Source organism: Pristiophorus japonicus, chromosome 4 (assembly GCF_044704955.1).
Source record: "Pristiophorus japonicus isolate sPriJap1 chromosome 4, sPriJap1.hap1, whole genome shotgun sequence".
Lineage (NCBI taxonomy): Eukaryota > Metazoa > Chordata > Chondrichthyes > Pristiophoridae > Pristiophorus > Pristiophorus japonicus.
Window position 1 is genome coordinate 140888090 of NC_091980.1, and position 14303 is coordinate 140902392.

The window sequence follows — 14303 nt, forward strand, 5'->3', positions numbered from 1 at the left end:
ATGAAAAGTTAGATCATAAGAAAAAATTTGAAGCCTCATTTTCAGATATTAACAAAAAAGGGATTGGGTTGGCCCATGGTACATCTGCAATTCAGAGTGTGGGATATGCTGGACTTTTTGACAGAAATCTTCCTATTTCAATTTGAATGGGTTACTGCTACATGAAAACCTTGTCTCAGAGACCTTGGCCTGCTGGACAATTGGCTGGGGAGCAGAAAGTCACATGAGGCAGCAGGTCTTTAAGGGATGTAGCTTTCCATAAAAGAGGAAGTTGTGATAATGTCTAATTGTTACAGCTGACACGTGTGGGCAGCACCGCTAGTTTTGATGCTGAAGGAGTGAGAAATTGGATCTTTTTCCATTGGAACAATGCAAATTATAGGGCCATATGATAGATGGGATGTAGATAGAAGTTGACTGTTTCCAGCAGTGGAAGGATTAAGAACGAGAGTCCAGAGATTAAGGCTGGGATTTTCCTTCGAACTGCTCCTGCTCTGCCACCATGATGTCCCCGAAAATGTGGTGGAAACCCAAGGAAATTCCCGGCCTTAAATTAAGAGATTTAGAACAAGGGCAAGAGAAACATCTAAACAGAGAGTTGTGACAGGATAACATACAATCTTAGTGGTTGAGGCAGAAACTATGTCCACATTCAAGGTTAGATTGGATTGGTGGATGAAGGGAAAGGGATTGAAGAAATATTGGAATGGGTGACTAAATGTGATTGGAACTATTTGCTCATGTCGACAGTTCCCTCATATGGCCTATTTTCGTGTTGTGATTTCTATGTATTTGCTGCAGGAAATGCACCAAAGGAAGGTGCCCCATTTGGGGCTGAAGGTAACATTCCAGTTAAGCAAAGATGGCAGCTATATGGTGAGAGGTCAATTCAATGCAGTCTCCCAGGTCCCTCATGGTAGGCTCTAAACAAGGAAGAAGTTTGCTGCTATCAGGACAAAGGCAAAGGTAAGTACATTCGTTCATTTTGCTCACATTTATTTCAGGTCCTATCAACCATGGTACAAACCTAAGTTGGGGACTGCTGCAACCTCTGGGAGATACCATTGCAAGCAATGTGAAAAACCACTGCCCCCTTCCATACACTCTTTCACTGAGCCTAAGGCACACTTTGCTTGAAGGTGCTCTGATAAGAAGCTTTTACCAAAGAAGAACATTTTATTAAAATTCAGGATTATGTTTCGTGCTTGGTATTGGCACAAGAAAAATAAGATTTCTAAACTTCCATGTCTATTGTGTTAGGATGTTACCCCTTTTTAATATTACTACTAAATGGCATTTGCATCAAATGAATGATGTCAATACTACGAGCTGCACACAATCAAATTGAGTCATTCCCATTGGGAACAGTGACATCCTTGCAGAAGTGGAAATATATCTGTCATCATTATTTAGAAATTTCAGCAAATCATACATACTTCAGCCGAGCAGCACGATTAAGGACAACATAGAAAAGTGCTGATGTCATATTTACCATTTTCAAAAATAAGTTAAAAATGCATTACATAGATCCTTGTTTCTGATGGTCACATGGTCATGCCTCCCTGGAATTTTGATGGAGTTAAAATGCTATCAGTTATCTCAAAAATCTACATAGATCCTCAGAATGTTGCTTATTTTTGGAACCATTGCACTAACAGTTCAGTAACTTCAGCTGTAATAGTAATAATATTCTGCCTAGATCAAGTCCCACTCTAGAGACTTAAACATAACATTTAGGCTGACACTTAGGGCAGTACTGAGGGAGAGGAGCGCTGTGCTGTTGGAGGTGCCGTCTTTCGGATGAGACATAAAATCTCTCAGGTATATGTATAAGATCCCATGGCACTATTCGAAGAAGAGCAGGTGAGTTGTCTCTGGTGTCCTAACCAATATTTATCCCTCAACCAACATCACTGAAATATGATCTGGTCATTATCTTATTGCTGTTTGTGGAACTTTGCTGTGTACAAATTTGCTGCCGTGTTTCCTACATTACAAGAGTGACTATACTTCAAAAGTACTCATTGGCTGTTAAGCACTTTGGAACATCTTGAAATTATGATAGGCGCTATATAAATGCAAGTTTATCTTTATTACTTTAAATTTTGACTAGTAATGTAAATGTTGTACTTAGAAATGTTCAGCACCAAATTTACATTCAATGGGCCCAAATTTGACTCTCACGTTTTTTCGGCACACTCACGTGAGATGTGCCAACTTCCTATGATCCAAATGGTGCCAAAAAGATGTCCCGGGATTCTGGTCCCTCTGCCGGCTCTTCCGGGGCTTGGCGTGGCGTGGCGAGTCCATTGGGGGGCGCGGAGCTAGGGCCCTGCGCCTAAAAGAGTGCTGGCAGCTGTCTGCACGTGCAGTAGAGCGTTTGTGCATGCGCAGTAGCTCCTCCCATGATTGTGATGATGCGTGCCTGCAGCGTGGGACCCAACGCATCCCGCCCCTATCCCTGGGCCAAGTGGCCTGCAGTACAGGCCGGCCGCTGCCATCCCACGCTGAGGGCTACAAGAAACAGGTTGGTGCGGGGAGACTTTTGATCAGGGGAGGGACGGGGAAGAGTTTTGGTCGGGGGTGGGGGGAGGGGGAGAAGGAGGAGCGTTTCTTTAAAAGATTTAAAAAAAGGAATTGTGTTCAAAATATCCAATTTTGCAGATGATAACAAATTGGGAGGAGTGGAAATGATGAATAGCAATGCGCACAAATTCAAATAGATCTTGGCAAAGCTGCAGCACATAGGTCAATGTGAAGGGGTCTACTCTCCAGGACTGGTGAAAGAAGAACAAAAATGTTTCACACGCCCTTCAACAAAGTCTCAAGAACAAGCTACTCGAATTAGAAAAGTTGTCCCTAGACTATCTGCTGATAAGAGCAGTAAGAAAGGCAGTCAGCACCATCAAAATTCAACTGCAAACCATATAATAAACTGCAGAAATTCAGATTTGTGGATTTTAAAGCCAACCCAAGCTGAGCGATTACATTTATGAAGAGAAATGGCCGAGTATATATAATCCATATAAAGGTTACCTCGGACAGAACAGAGTGGCTTCACTGACAAGAATTCCTTGGATGTAGATTTAGCCTCAAGGATTGACTGTGCTTCAATATAACTTGATTTTCTGTTCTTGTACTGTGTATTTTGTTTTCCAATTTCACAGTACTGGTAGAATGATTAAAATAATGAAAGTAACAGATTACACTAATAGTTATAATAACTTCCAACAGGTATGGCTTAAATTATAGTTCAGAGCTGCTAGCAAAATATTTGATTCATAAATGGTTTTATGAAATCCTTTGTCTTCTGATATAAATAATATTAAAAAGTGCATATTTTATGAAGCTTTATATAGTGGAATGTGTAAATTATGCAAAAGTTACAGTACAAGATCTGTATTAGTTGTTGTGAAGGTGTTTAGTGCTTTGCAAGGTTCTCTTCGCTTCCCTTCCCCCGTCTATCTCTGGCTACCTACGCTGATTTCTTAACTCTCCGCAAGGGTTTTCTGTGCGGCCACAAGTGGCCACATACGCTGGCCTAAGTTAGTTTGGAGCAACTATTAGCTGTCCAAACTGGTTTAAATGGCCAAAACGGGCATAGGTGGCTGGTAACGCCCCCTTTTGAAATAAAGACTAAACTAAAAAAAAATCCTTACTAACTCACTTACACTGGCGCAAATTAAATGTGCAGAATGGGGATTTTTATGATACTCCAGAAAAATCAAGTTGCTTCAAAAAAAAAGGAGCAACTCCTAGTCAAATTTGGGCCCAAGGAGAGCTCATGAACTTCATTTAATTCATAAAATAATTTTCTAATTGGCATGTGACCTAACAATTGTGTGCATTTAAAATTTTAGCAATTAGCATTTTACTTACCTCAACTGGAAAATATACATAAAAAAGACCTGACTGATGCCAAAAGAAGCGAGAAACAATTGGATAAACAAATCCTATAACAAATCACAATTTAAACATGTGGCTATTAACTAAATTCAAAATCCTCACACGATATTAACATAACATATCAGACATAGAAGGCAACATTTTCTTCTGACTATTTCACTGACATTTCTAGATTTAATGGAGAAACAGCAGTTTTTGAACAGGCAGTTCCAATGTTTCTTGTGGGTTATGTACACGCCTGTCCTTACCCAGGACCCGACGTTTGCTGCCCCAGACTCAGCTTCACTAAGATATGCCATCTCGTGGAGGCCGATCTGCTTACAATTGGTAACACAGGAGCAGCTCATCCCAAAGGCATGCATTAGCCCTTCCAATGGATCCTTCCAAGTCACTACCAGTAACAAATTCCAAATCAGTCACTTAGCTGTCCACAGATGCACCAGGTTAGTAACGGAGACTTTGTGTCCACGGGACAACATGTTCATCACTTTTCTTGTGGAAAGGCGATTATCTTGAGTGCTAGGTTTCCAAGAATACAGGGCATGTAGATGGGCAAGTACCACACACAGCATTGAGCCAGGCCATCACCTCCTGGAAGGCAAAGTATACTATCCCTCAGGAGGATGCAGTCAAGTGCCAAACAGGGCATCTATACTTGCACCGACCTCATGCAGCAGTATGCCCACTTTGCTAGCCATCAAAGTGGATTGGGTACTGCACTGCTCCATTACTTTCCCACAGGCTAGATTGTATGTTCCTCATTGGGTTTCTTTTCATGTCATTCTTGCCTGATACCCATCTCCCCCAGTCTTGCAAAAGCCTGGTAAATATGTATACTTAATTACAAAGCTTTATGAAGGACCAGACAATATTTGCTTCCATAAGCAGTCACTTTAAATTTGAAATGTTAGTTAGATTCTGAACATGTTCCATTGGGCTAGTTGCTGGTACAAGGCCATAACTCTGTTGGGAGTTCATGCCAATAAATAAGCTGACCCTGTAAAATTGGGCACATTCACCTCAGTGTGCTGTGTGCTAGCTTGGGTCCGACACTAGCCAGGCATTCACAGATTTTGCCAGTCACACAAAAATGAGGATTTAAAATGTTGAGAAATACTGTGATTATCTTCATTTTCGAGAGAAATAAGGTGCCTGTACTTCTACAAAAAAAGAAATCAGACTTTCAATGGCAAGTCAAATCTAAATAACTCACAATATCAAAATACTGCAGATGCTGGAATCTGAAATAAAAACAGAAAATGCTGGAAATACTCAGCAGGTCAGGCAGCATCTGTGCAGAGAGAAACCGAGTTAGCATTTCAGGTCTGTGACCCTTCACAGAACTAACAAAGGGGCACAGACCTAAAACGTTAACTGTGTTTTTCTCTCCACAGATGCGGCCTGACCTGCTGAATATTTTCAAAATGTTCTGTTTTTATATACTAAATAACTTTGTATTCTTTGTGCTGAAAGATAACAAATCTCAATACATAGTCTGAGTCAGAAGGTTGTGGGTTCAAGTTCCACTTGAGACTTGAGCACAAAAATCTAGACTGACACTCCAGTGCAGTATGGAGTGCTGCACTGTTGGAGGTGCTGTCTTTCAGATGAAACATTAAACCGAGGATCCGCCTGCCCTTCAGGTGGACGTAAAAGATCCTATTTCGAAGAGCAAGGGAGTTATCCCCAGTATCCTGTCCAATATTTGTCCCTCAATGTCACAAAAACATATTATCTGGTCATTGTCATATTGCTGTTTGTGGGACCTTGTGTGTGCAAATTGGCTGCCCTGTTTCCTACATTTTGAAGTGACTACACTTCAAAAGTACATCATTGGCTGTAAAGTGCTTTGGATGTCTGGTGGTCATAAAAGGCGCTATTTAAATGCAAGTCTTTCTTTTCTGTTTCTATTAATGCATCTGTTTTTGATAGTCCAATATCTAGTTGTCATTTACATATGCATGATACTAATTAGTTGATTATTAGCCCTGCTGGATTCTTTAAAATATACATTCAGTATAATATTTGTTGTACATTAAAACTTAAATAGATGCATTGCTATAAAAATTGGCATATACACTACCTGCCAAAATGTAGCTTGATATAATGTAACCAATTGGTTCTGTCCTTTGAGTAACAGCTCCTGATACGATAGTGGTTACAATAGCACATCTTGCATAATTAAAAAAGAAGTGTGAAAAGTTGACATTGCCAAAAGCAAAGAAATTCTTATTTCCGATAATTCTTTCTTGGTCTCCAAAAGCAAAGGCATAGCCGTGTATCCAGTAGGCAAGTAAAGACACAACTGCAAAAAAGTAATTTATTAACTTTTCAGTTCTGTGCACAAAAATAAATCAGATTATAGTGACTGAAAAGCTAATATCCTTTCAAACCAGTTAAACTATTTTATTGAAACATTCACAGTAATTACAAGTTTTAGTAAATATGTTCAACTTGTAAGTAATTCAGAAGAATTCTTCCATTTACACACGATTCTCCTGCTGCAAGAAGTTGTACAACAGTATTCCAAACTAATTAACCTGTTGATATTTCCTACTTTCTTGCAGGGGTTGGGGGAGGTAATTTCTTTTGATAGCATATACATGAGAACTAGGCATGTGGAGAGTTATGGGCACATATAGCATTCTTCTCAGTATCGTGTCTCACCAATTTTAAGTTTTACGCCTTTTTCAATATTTGTTCACTGTTTTATATTTTAAAAGTGTTGTAATTCATTCAATGAGCATTAGTGGCATAAGGAAACTATACAAAGTTTGTGGGGTTTACTAATTACGTTTTAGATTTTAGTGTATGGTATTTATTTTTGTAAAGCTATATATGGAGTTGTTTGAAAACATGTAAGAACCATGATTAATTTTATTTTCATAAATACAAGTGACAGGTTTGTTGATATGTCATGCATAAGGGATTACAGGATGAATATGAAACATAATAGCCCTGATTTTAACCCAGCTCGCACGTGGGGAACGGGCAGGTAGAGGTGCGTCGTTAAGACGTGAGTCCGGGGTCGGCGAGAGGCCTATAAAGGCCGCAAGTTCAGCAGTCGGGAGGTGCGTCGCTGAGGCGTGAGTCCGGGGTCGGCGAGAGGCCTATAAAGGCCGCAAGTTCAGCAGTCGGGAGGTGCGTCACTGAGGCGTGAGTCCGGGGTCGGCGAGAGGCCTATAAAGGCCGCGAGATCAGGAGTCGGGAAGTGCGTCGCTGAGGCGTGAGTCCGGGGTCGGCGAGAGGCCTATAAAGGCCGCAAGTTCAGCAGTCGGGAGGTGCGTCACTGAGGCGTGAGTCCGGGGTCGGCGAGAGGCCTATAAAGGCCGCGAGATCAGGAGTCGGGAAGTGCGTCGCTGAGGCGTGAGTCCGGGGTCGGCGAGAGGCCTATAAAGGCCGCGAGTTCAACAGTCGGGAGGTGCGTCGCTGAGGCGTGAGTCCGGGATCGGCGAGAGGCCTATAAAGGCCGCGAGATCAGGAGTCGGGAGGTGTGTCGCTGAGGCGTGAGTCCGGGGTCGGCGAGAGGCCTATAAAGGCTGCGAGATCAGGAGTCGGAAGGTGCGTCGCTGAGGCGTGGGTCTGGGGTCGGCGAGAGGCCTATAAAGGCTGCGAGATCAGGAGTCGGAAGGTGCGTCGCTGAGGCGTGGGTCTGGGGTCGGCGAGAGGCCTATAAAGGCTGCGAGATCAGGAGTCGGGAGGTGCGTCGCTGAGGCGTGGGTCTGGGGTCGGCGAGAGGCCTATAAAGGCCGCGAGATCAGGAGTCGGGAGGTGCGTCGCTGAGGCGTGAGTCCGGGGTCGGCGAGAGGCCTATAAAGGCGGAGCTTGTGCAGCTACAGGGAGAAGGCAAAAATGAAGTAGAAAGAAATAGAAAGGTGACGTCACAGCCAAGGGGGTAAGTGATTGGCTGGTGATTGGTAAGTAGTTTTTCTTTTTTCTCTTCTATATCAGTGAGTAACTTTTAACATTGTTGTTGCCAATTTAAGTTAATTTAAGGGTTAAGTCATGGCAGGAGAGCTCGAACACGTGTTATGCTCCTCCTGTACTCATGACGGACCGCGTTGCAGAATTGGAGCTGAAGGTGGATTCACTCTGGAGCATCCATGATGCTGAGAATGATGTGAATAGCACGTTGAGTGAGTTGGTCTTACCGCAGGTAAAGGGTCCATAGCCAGATAGGGAATGGAAGACCAACAGGAAAAGCAGTGCAAGGTAGTGCAGGGGTCCCCTGCGGTCATCCCCCTGCAAAAGAGATACACTGCTTTGAGTACTGTTGAGGGGGGTGACTCATCAGGGGAGTGCAGCAGCAGCCAAGTTCATGGCACCGTGGCTGGCTCTGCTGCACAGGAGGGCAGGAAAAAGAGTGGGAGAGCGACAGTGATAGGGGATTCGATTGTAAGGGGAATAGATAGGCGTTTCTGTGGCCGCAACCGAAACTCCAGGATGGTATGTTGCCTCCCTGGTGCAAGGGTCACGGATGTCTCGGAGCGGGTGCAGGACATTCTGAAAAGGGAGGGTGAACAGCCAGTTGTCGTGGTGCACATTGGTACCAACAATATAGGTTAAAAACAGGATGAGGTCCTACGAGACGAATTTAAGGAGCTAGGAGCTAAATTAAAAAGTAGGAACTCAAAAGTAGTAATCTCGGGATTGCTACCAGTGCCACGTGCTCGTCAGAGTAGGAATCGCAGGATAGCTCAGATGAATACGTGGCTTGAGCAGTGGTGCAGCAGGGAGGGATTCAAATTCCTGGAACATTGGAACCGGTTCTGGGGGAGGTAGGACCAGTACAAACCGGACGGTCTGCACCTGGGCAGGACCGGAACCAATGTCCTAGGAGGAGTGTTTGCTCGTGCTGTTGGGGAGGAGTTAAACTAATATGGCAGGGGGATGGGAATCAATGCAGGGAGACAGAGGGAAACAAAATGGAGACAGAAGCAAAAGACAGAAAGGAAATGAGTAAAAGTGGAGGGCAGAGAAACCCAAGGCAAAAAACAAAAAGGGCCATTTTGGAGCAAAATTCTAAAGGGTCAAAGTGTGTTAAAAAGGCAAGTCTGAAGGCTCTGTGCCTCAATGCGAGGAGTATTCGGAATAAGAACATAAGAACATAAGAATTAGGAACAGGAGTAGGCCATCTAGCCCCTCGAGCCTGCTCCACCATTCAATGGCTGATCTGGCCGTGGACTCAGCTCCACTTACCCGCCCTCGCCCCGTAACCCTTAATTCCCTTATTGGTTAAAAATCTATCTATCTGTGACTTGAATACATTCAATGAGCTAGCCTCAACTGCTTCCTTGGGCAGAGAATTCTACAGATTCACAACCCTCTGGGAGAAGAAATTCCTTCTCAACTCGGTTTTAAATTGGCTCCCCCGTATTTTGAGGCTGTGCCCCCTAGTTCTAGTCTCCCCTACCAGTGGAAACAACCTCTCTGCCTCTATCCTGTCTATCCCTTTCATAATTTTAAATGTTTCTATAAGATCACCCCTCATCCGTCTGAACTCCAACGAGTAAAGACCCAGTCTACTCAATCTATCATCATAAGGTAACCCCCTCATCTCCGGAATCAGCCTAGTGAATCGTCTCTGTACCCCCTCCAAAGACAGTGTATCCTTCCTTAAGTAAGGTGACCAAAACTGCACGCAGTACTCCAGGTGCGGCCTTACCAATACCCTATACAGTTGCAGCAGGACCTCCCTGCTTTTGTACTCTATCCCTCTCGCAATGAAGGCCAACATTCCATTCGCCTTCCTGATTAGCTGCTGCACCTGGGCCAATTGTGGAGCAGTGGAGGCGTGGCCTAAACAGTTGGAGCTGTGAGCAGTGAGAGAAGGAGCTGCTGCTTTTGCTCCTGGCTGGGCCTGTGAATCAGCCCAGGAAGAGAAGGAAGGAAGGAAGGGGCTTCACCACCAACTTTCACCCAGAGGGAGAGGAGGAAAAAGCAGAAAACTTGAACAACTTCACCATTTCTACAAAGAGTTGGAGAGAGGGGGAAAGACCAACAACAACATCCAGTGTGGAAGGAGGGAGACTCTACCATTCTACAGGTGGGTGTATTGGTGCAGTCCCTAAAAGACTTTGCTGTATCGGTGGGGGGAGGAAAGAAGACCAGTCGGGGGCCGGAACATCGCGGGGGGTGTGTGTGTGTGGAAGTGTGTGTGGGGGCCTTGCTTACAACTAGGCCCCACACACCTTTGAAGCACCCCTCCCCCATTGCCTAGCCTGGGATAGCTGGAACTACGAGGCTGAAGAAACAATTAATCCACCCTAATTAAACATCGTTGGGAGTGTGTGCCTGTGTGGCTCCAGCTGCACCAGGTGAAGACATCTTCTCCCCTCACCCGAAGACCACCCCAAAGACTATTTTTGTTTGCCATCTGGGGATTGCACCCACCCACAGCTGCGAGGGGAGACCTGCCCTCGCAGTTTCCCCCCTTCCCACCCCCCTCTCTCTTTCTCTGTTACTCTCTGTCTCTCCCCTCTCTCTCTGAGAGCCCTTTTCCTCCCAAATTGATTGGAAAAATATAAAACAATTAAGACAACTGAGCAGAGGGAGCAAGGCCCCTCCCCAATTGTCAACTAGGGGAGAGGTGTGCCTCGTTAAGAGCTCCTCTGCTCAGTCTATTAAACGAGGCCATTTAAAGAACATTAAGGCCTGTGACGTTGAGGTGGGTGTAGCCCTTAAAGGGACCCCGTGATGGCGACCACATCTACGCCGGTGGAAGGGCCAGCTAGGACTTATGCGCAGGCGGCATCCACATCCACGGCACCTCCTGCGCCACCTGCTGCCCTGCCACCATTCAGACTTATAACTACGAAACACGGGGTCAAGAGCTACACTCACCCCACAATGAGCATTGAGGAGTGCGTGCGGGCGATGGCTGGGGTAGTCGGCCCCTCGGCCATTGTCGTAGCCTCCAAGATGTCTGGGAAGGCCGTGTTCTTCCTGGGGTCGGAGCGGGCGGTGTCCCTGGCCATTGAAAAGGGGCTCACGGTGGGCGGGGCGTTCCTGCCGGTGGACCCTCTCGGGGCCACCGCGCAGAGGGTCATTCTATCAAACGTCCCGCCCTTTGTTCCCGCTGAGCTCCTCCTCCCTCACCTACACCAACTGGGGGAGGTAAGGTCGGGGATCAACCCCATACCGCTTGGCCTCAGGGAGAACAGCCTGCGCCATGTGTTCTCCTTCCGCCGCCAGCTCTTTGTCCGGCTGGCGTGGGAAGAGACGACAGAGGGCAATTTTAATGTGGAGCACGAGGGGACTGCCTACCGCGTCTTTTGGACGTCAGACGGCGTGCGGTGCCATGCCTGCAGGGAGGTGGGGCACGTTCGCAAGAACTGCCCCGCCTCCAAAGCCGCCAAACCAACGAGGGCGGACAAGGCTGGCGCCGCCGCCACCCCTCCCCCTAGTAGCGTCCGCGTGCCGGGAGCTGTGGGTGCGCGGGCATCGTCGGGGGCCTTTGTTTTCACGGCCTCCGGCGGGGGGGAGGGAGAGCGTCCGGCCGGAAAGAAGGTGCAGAAGAAGGCGAAACACCGAGGCGGGTCCCCTTAGTGCGCCAGACAAGCTGTTCACCGCGCTCGGCCCAACCCTGTCACCGGCGAGCGCGGGGTGCCCTGAGCCCGTGCCCAAGCCCTTGACTAATACCGCAGAGGGGTTCGGGCGCGGGCAAGATAAGAAAAAGGGGGGAGTGGAGCGGGAGGCCTCGGCAGACACGGGTGTCTCCCTGTCTCCGTGCCCCCCCAGGAAAAAAAGGAGGCGCCACTCCAATGAGGCGGGGGGGGAACAACATCCCTCCGCGGAGGAGTCGGTGCCCGCCGCGTGTCCCGCGTCCCCCACCGGCGCCCCCAAACTGCGCCGTAGGCACGAGGAATCTGCCCCCGGGGAGGGTGAGGCAGTCGAGGCTGCCCAGCCGCCGCCTCCCGGGGATGGCGTGAAAGATCTGCCTGTCGTGGGGGGCGTGGGGCCAGCGGAAGAATGCGTAGCCGCCGGGTCGAGCGTCCCGGGGACTGAGGCGGGCGGGGCCGAAAAGGCCGAACCTGAGCTCGCCCAGCCAATATCCAACTTCCCCCGGGATTTGCTCGACTCGGCAGAAATACAAAGTATTAACACTTTTAATGAATCTGTACATGCTGGGCCGGGGGGTGGCGACGGGGAGGGGGAGGAACACCCACCCTCGCCCCCTACTTTGGAGCTGGAGCGCTTGGAGGGCCTGGGGATTTTCTATGGCCGGGTCTCTCCTTGTTCCCCGGTTCCTGGGGTGGAGGAGGAACCCCTTCCGCTGTCGCTTCCCGACCCAGCACCAATTCTAAAAGAGTCCAGTGGGGACTCCTCTGCCGACGATCCTGCGGGGTGGGATCGGGGCAGAGCCAGGGCGGGATGGAGCGGCCGGGCCGTTTGCCGTACCTCGTGCGGTCGACAGGCCGGCTGCTAGCGGCGACCTCCCGGAGGAGGACGGGGACTCGGTGGAGGACGCGGGTGAAGATCTCGAGTCCATCGCCAGTGAGGCGGTGGATCTCCTCGTGCCCGCCGCTGAGTCCCCCCTCATTCCCGTAGAGGATCTCCGGGACTTTTTGGTCGAGAGCCAGGGTCGCCGCAACCGAGCCCATCTGGCCCGGGAAAGATGGTCCGAGCCGGGGCTGCTCATCGCTTCCGTCCGCGTCGCCGCTAAAACCATGGCCGCGGGCGGGCCCTTATCAAGGGCGCAAGGCCTTGAGCTGCGCCGGCTCAAAAAGTTCCTCGCTGGGCTGCTGAAGGAGTGGAGGTCAACAAAAGACTCCGCTCCCTCCCCCGCAATAGGTTAAGGTAGAGGTTGCACTATGCTTTTGCCATGAAGATAACCATAGCCAGCCTCAACATCAACGGCGGCAGAGGGGCACGTCGTAGATTTGACAATTTTTCGCTCCTGCGGGAGGGGAAATATGCGGTGTGCTTCCTGCAAGAAACCCACACCGTTCCGGGAGACGAAGCCACGTGGCTCCTGGAATGGCAAGGAGAGGTCCGCATGAGCCACCTCACCGCCACTTCTAGTGGGGTGGCCATCTTGCTGGGCCCGCATTTTCAGCCGGAGAATTTGGGGGTCGAGGAGCCCATGCCAGGCCGCTTGCTGCACGTAACGGTTTGCCTGGGGGACGCCGCTCCATCTCCAGGCGCGCTTCTTCGAAGAAGTGTCCGCTCTTTTTGGCTCCGTCGACGTCGGCGACTGCATTGTCCTCGGGGGGGATTTTAACTGCACCCTCGAGGCGAGGGACCGCTCCGGTGCCCCGCAGAGCATGACGGCGATGGAGAAGTTGAGGGACCTGGTCGGGTCCTTCGACTTGGTGGACGTCTGGTGAAATCTCCACCGCAACTCCAGCGCCTTTACTTGGGTGAGGCCTGGAGTAGGATGGTCCAGAGTCGATCGCCTTTACGTGTCTCGGGCGTACGTTTCCTGCGTCCTGGCGGCCTCCATGCGGCTGGTGCCGTGTTTGGACCACCACCTGGTGTGGGCGGAGCTCGCTTCGCTCCGCGCGAGGACGGGGTCCGGATACTGGCACTTTAACAACCGGCTGCTGGAGGACGAGCGGTTCCAGGACTCGTTCCGTCGATTCTGGGCCGACTGGAGAAGGAAGCAGGGGGGCTTCCCCTCCTTGAGGCTATGGTGGGACTGGGCAAGGCTCACGTCCGCGTCTTCTGTCAAGAGTACGCGAGGGGGTCGACCAAGAGGCGGGCGGGCGGAGTCGGGCGCAGAGAAAAAGAGGTGCTCGACCTGGAATCCCGTCTCGGTCAAGTCGTCAAGGACCCGGCCCTGCGGACGGTGTACGAAGCTAAGAAGGCCGCGCTGAAGGACCTGCAGCTCGTCGGGTCCCGAGGCGCGTTCGTGAGGTCGTGGATCCGGTTCTTGCGGGATCGGTACCTCGGCTCCCCCTTCTTCTACTCGCTGGAAAAAAGGCAGAGTGTCCGTAAGCAGCTCTTGATGCTGCTGGCCGACGACGGCTCTCTCGTCTTGGATCCGGAGGGCGTCAACAACAGGGCCCGTGAATATTACGGGGCTCTGTTCTCTCCGGATCCGTCCAGCGAGGAAGCGCGTAGAGTTTTGTGGGAGGACCTGCCGAAAGTCAGCCCGGAGGGCGGTGAAAATTTGGAAGCTCCGCTAAGCCTGGCTGAGCTGACCGGTGCCCTCGACCGGCTCTCGAGGGGAAAATCCCTGGGGCTGGACGGGCTGACCGTGGAGTTCCACAGGGCATTCTGGGACGTCCTGGGGAGCGACTACGCGCGGGTCCTGGGGGAATGTCTGGCGACCGGGGAGATGCCCCTCTCTTGGCGCAGGGCAGTCATCGTCCTGCTGCCTAAGAAGGGCGATCTCCGCCTCCTTAAGAACTGGCGCCCGGTCTCCCTCCTCAGCACGGACTACAAAATTTTCG

The 14303-nt window shown here is 49.4% G+C and overlaps 1 protein-coding gene across 1 annotated transcript in view; it reads right to left on the bottom strand.

The window, feature by feature from the left end:
• Nucleotides 1–14303, bottom strand: part of LOC139262693 (putative ammonium transporter 1) — a 106532-nt gene that overhangs the window by 83702 nt on the left and 8527 nt on the right. The window contains exons 3-4 of the mRNA XM_070877845.1: nucleotides 5990–6211; nucleotides 3880–3953 (exon numbers count right to left, since the gene is read on the bottom strand). Coding sequence (XP_070733946.1) covers nucleotides 3880–3953; nucleotides 5990–6211 — 296 coding nt within the window. The remainder of the gene's footprint in view (nucleotides 1–3879; nucleotides 3954–5989; nucleotides 6212–14303) is intronic.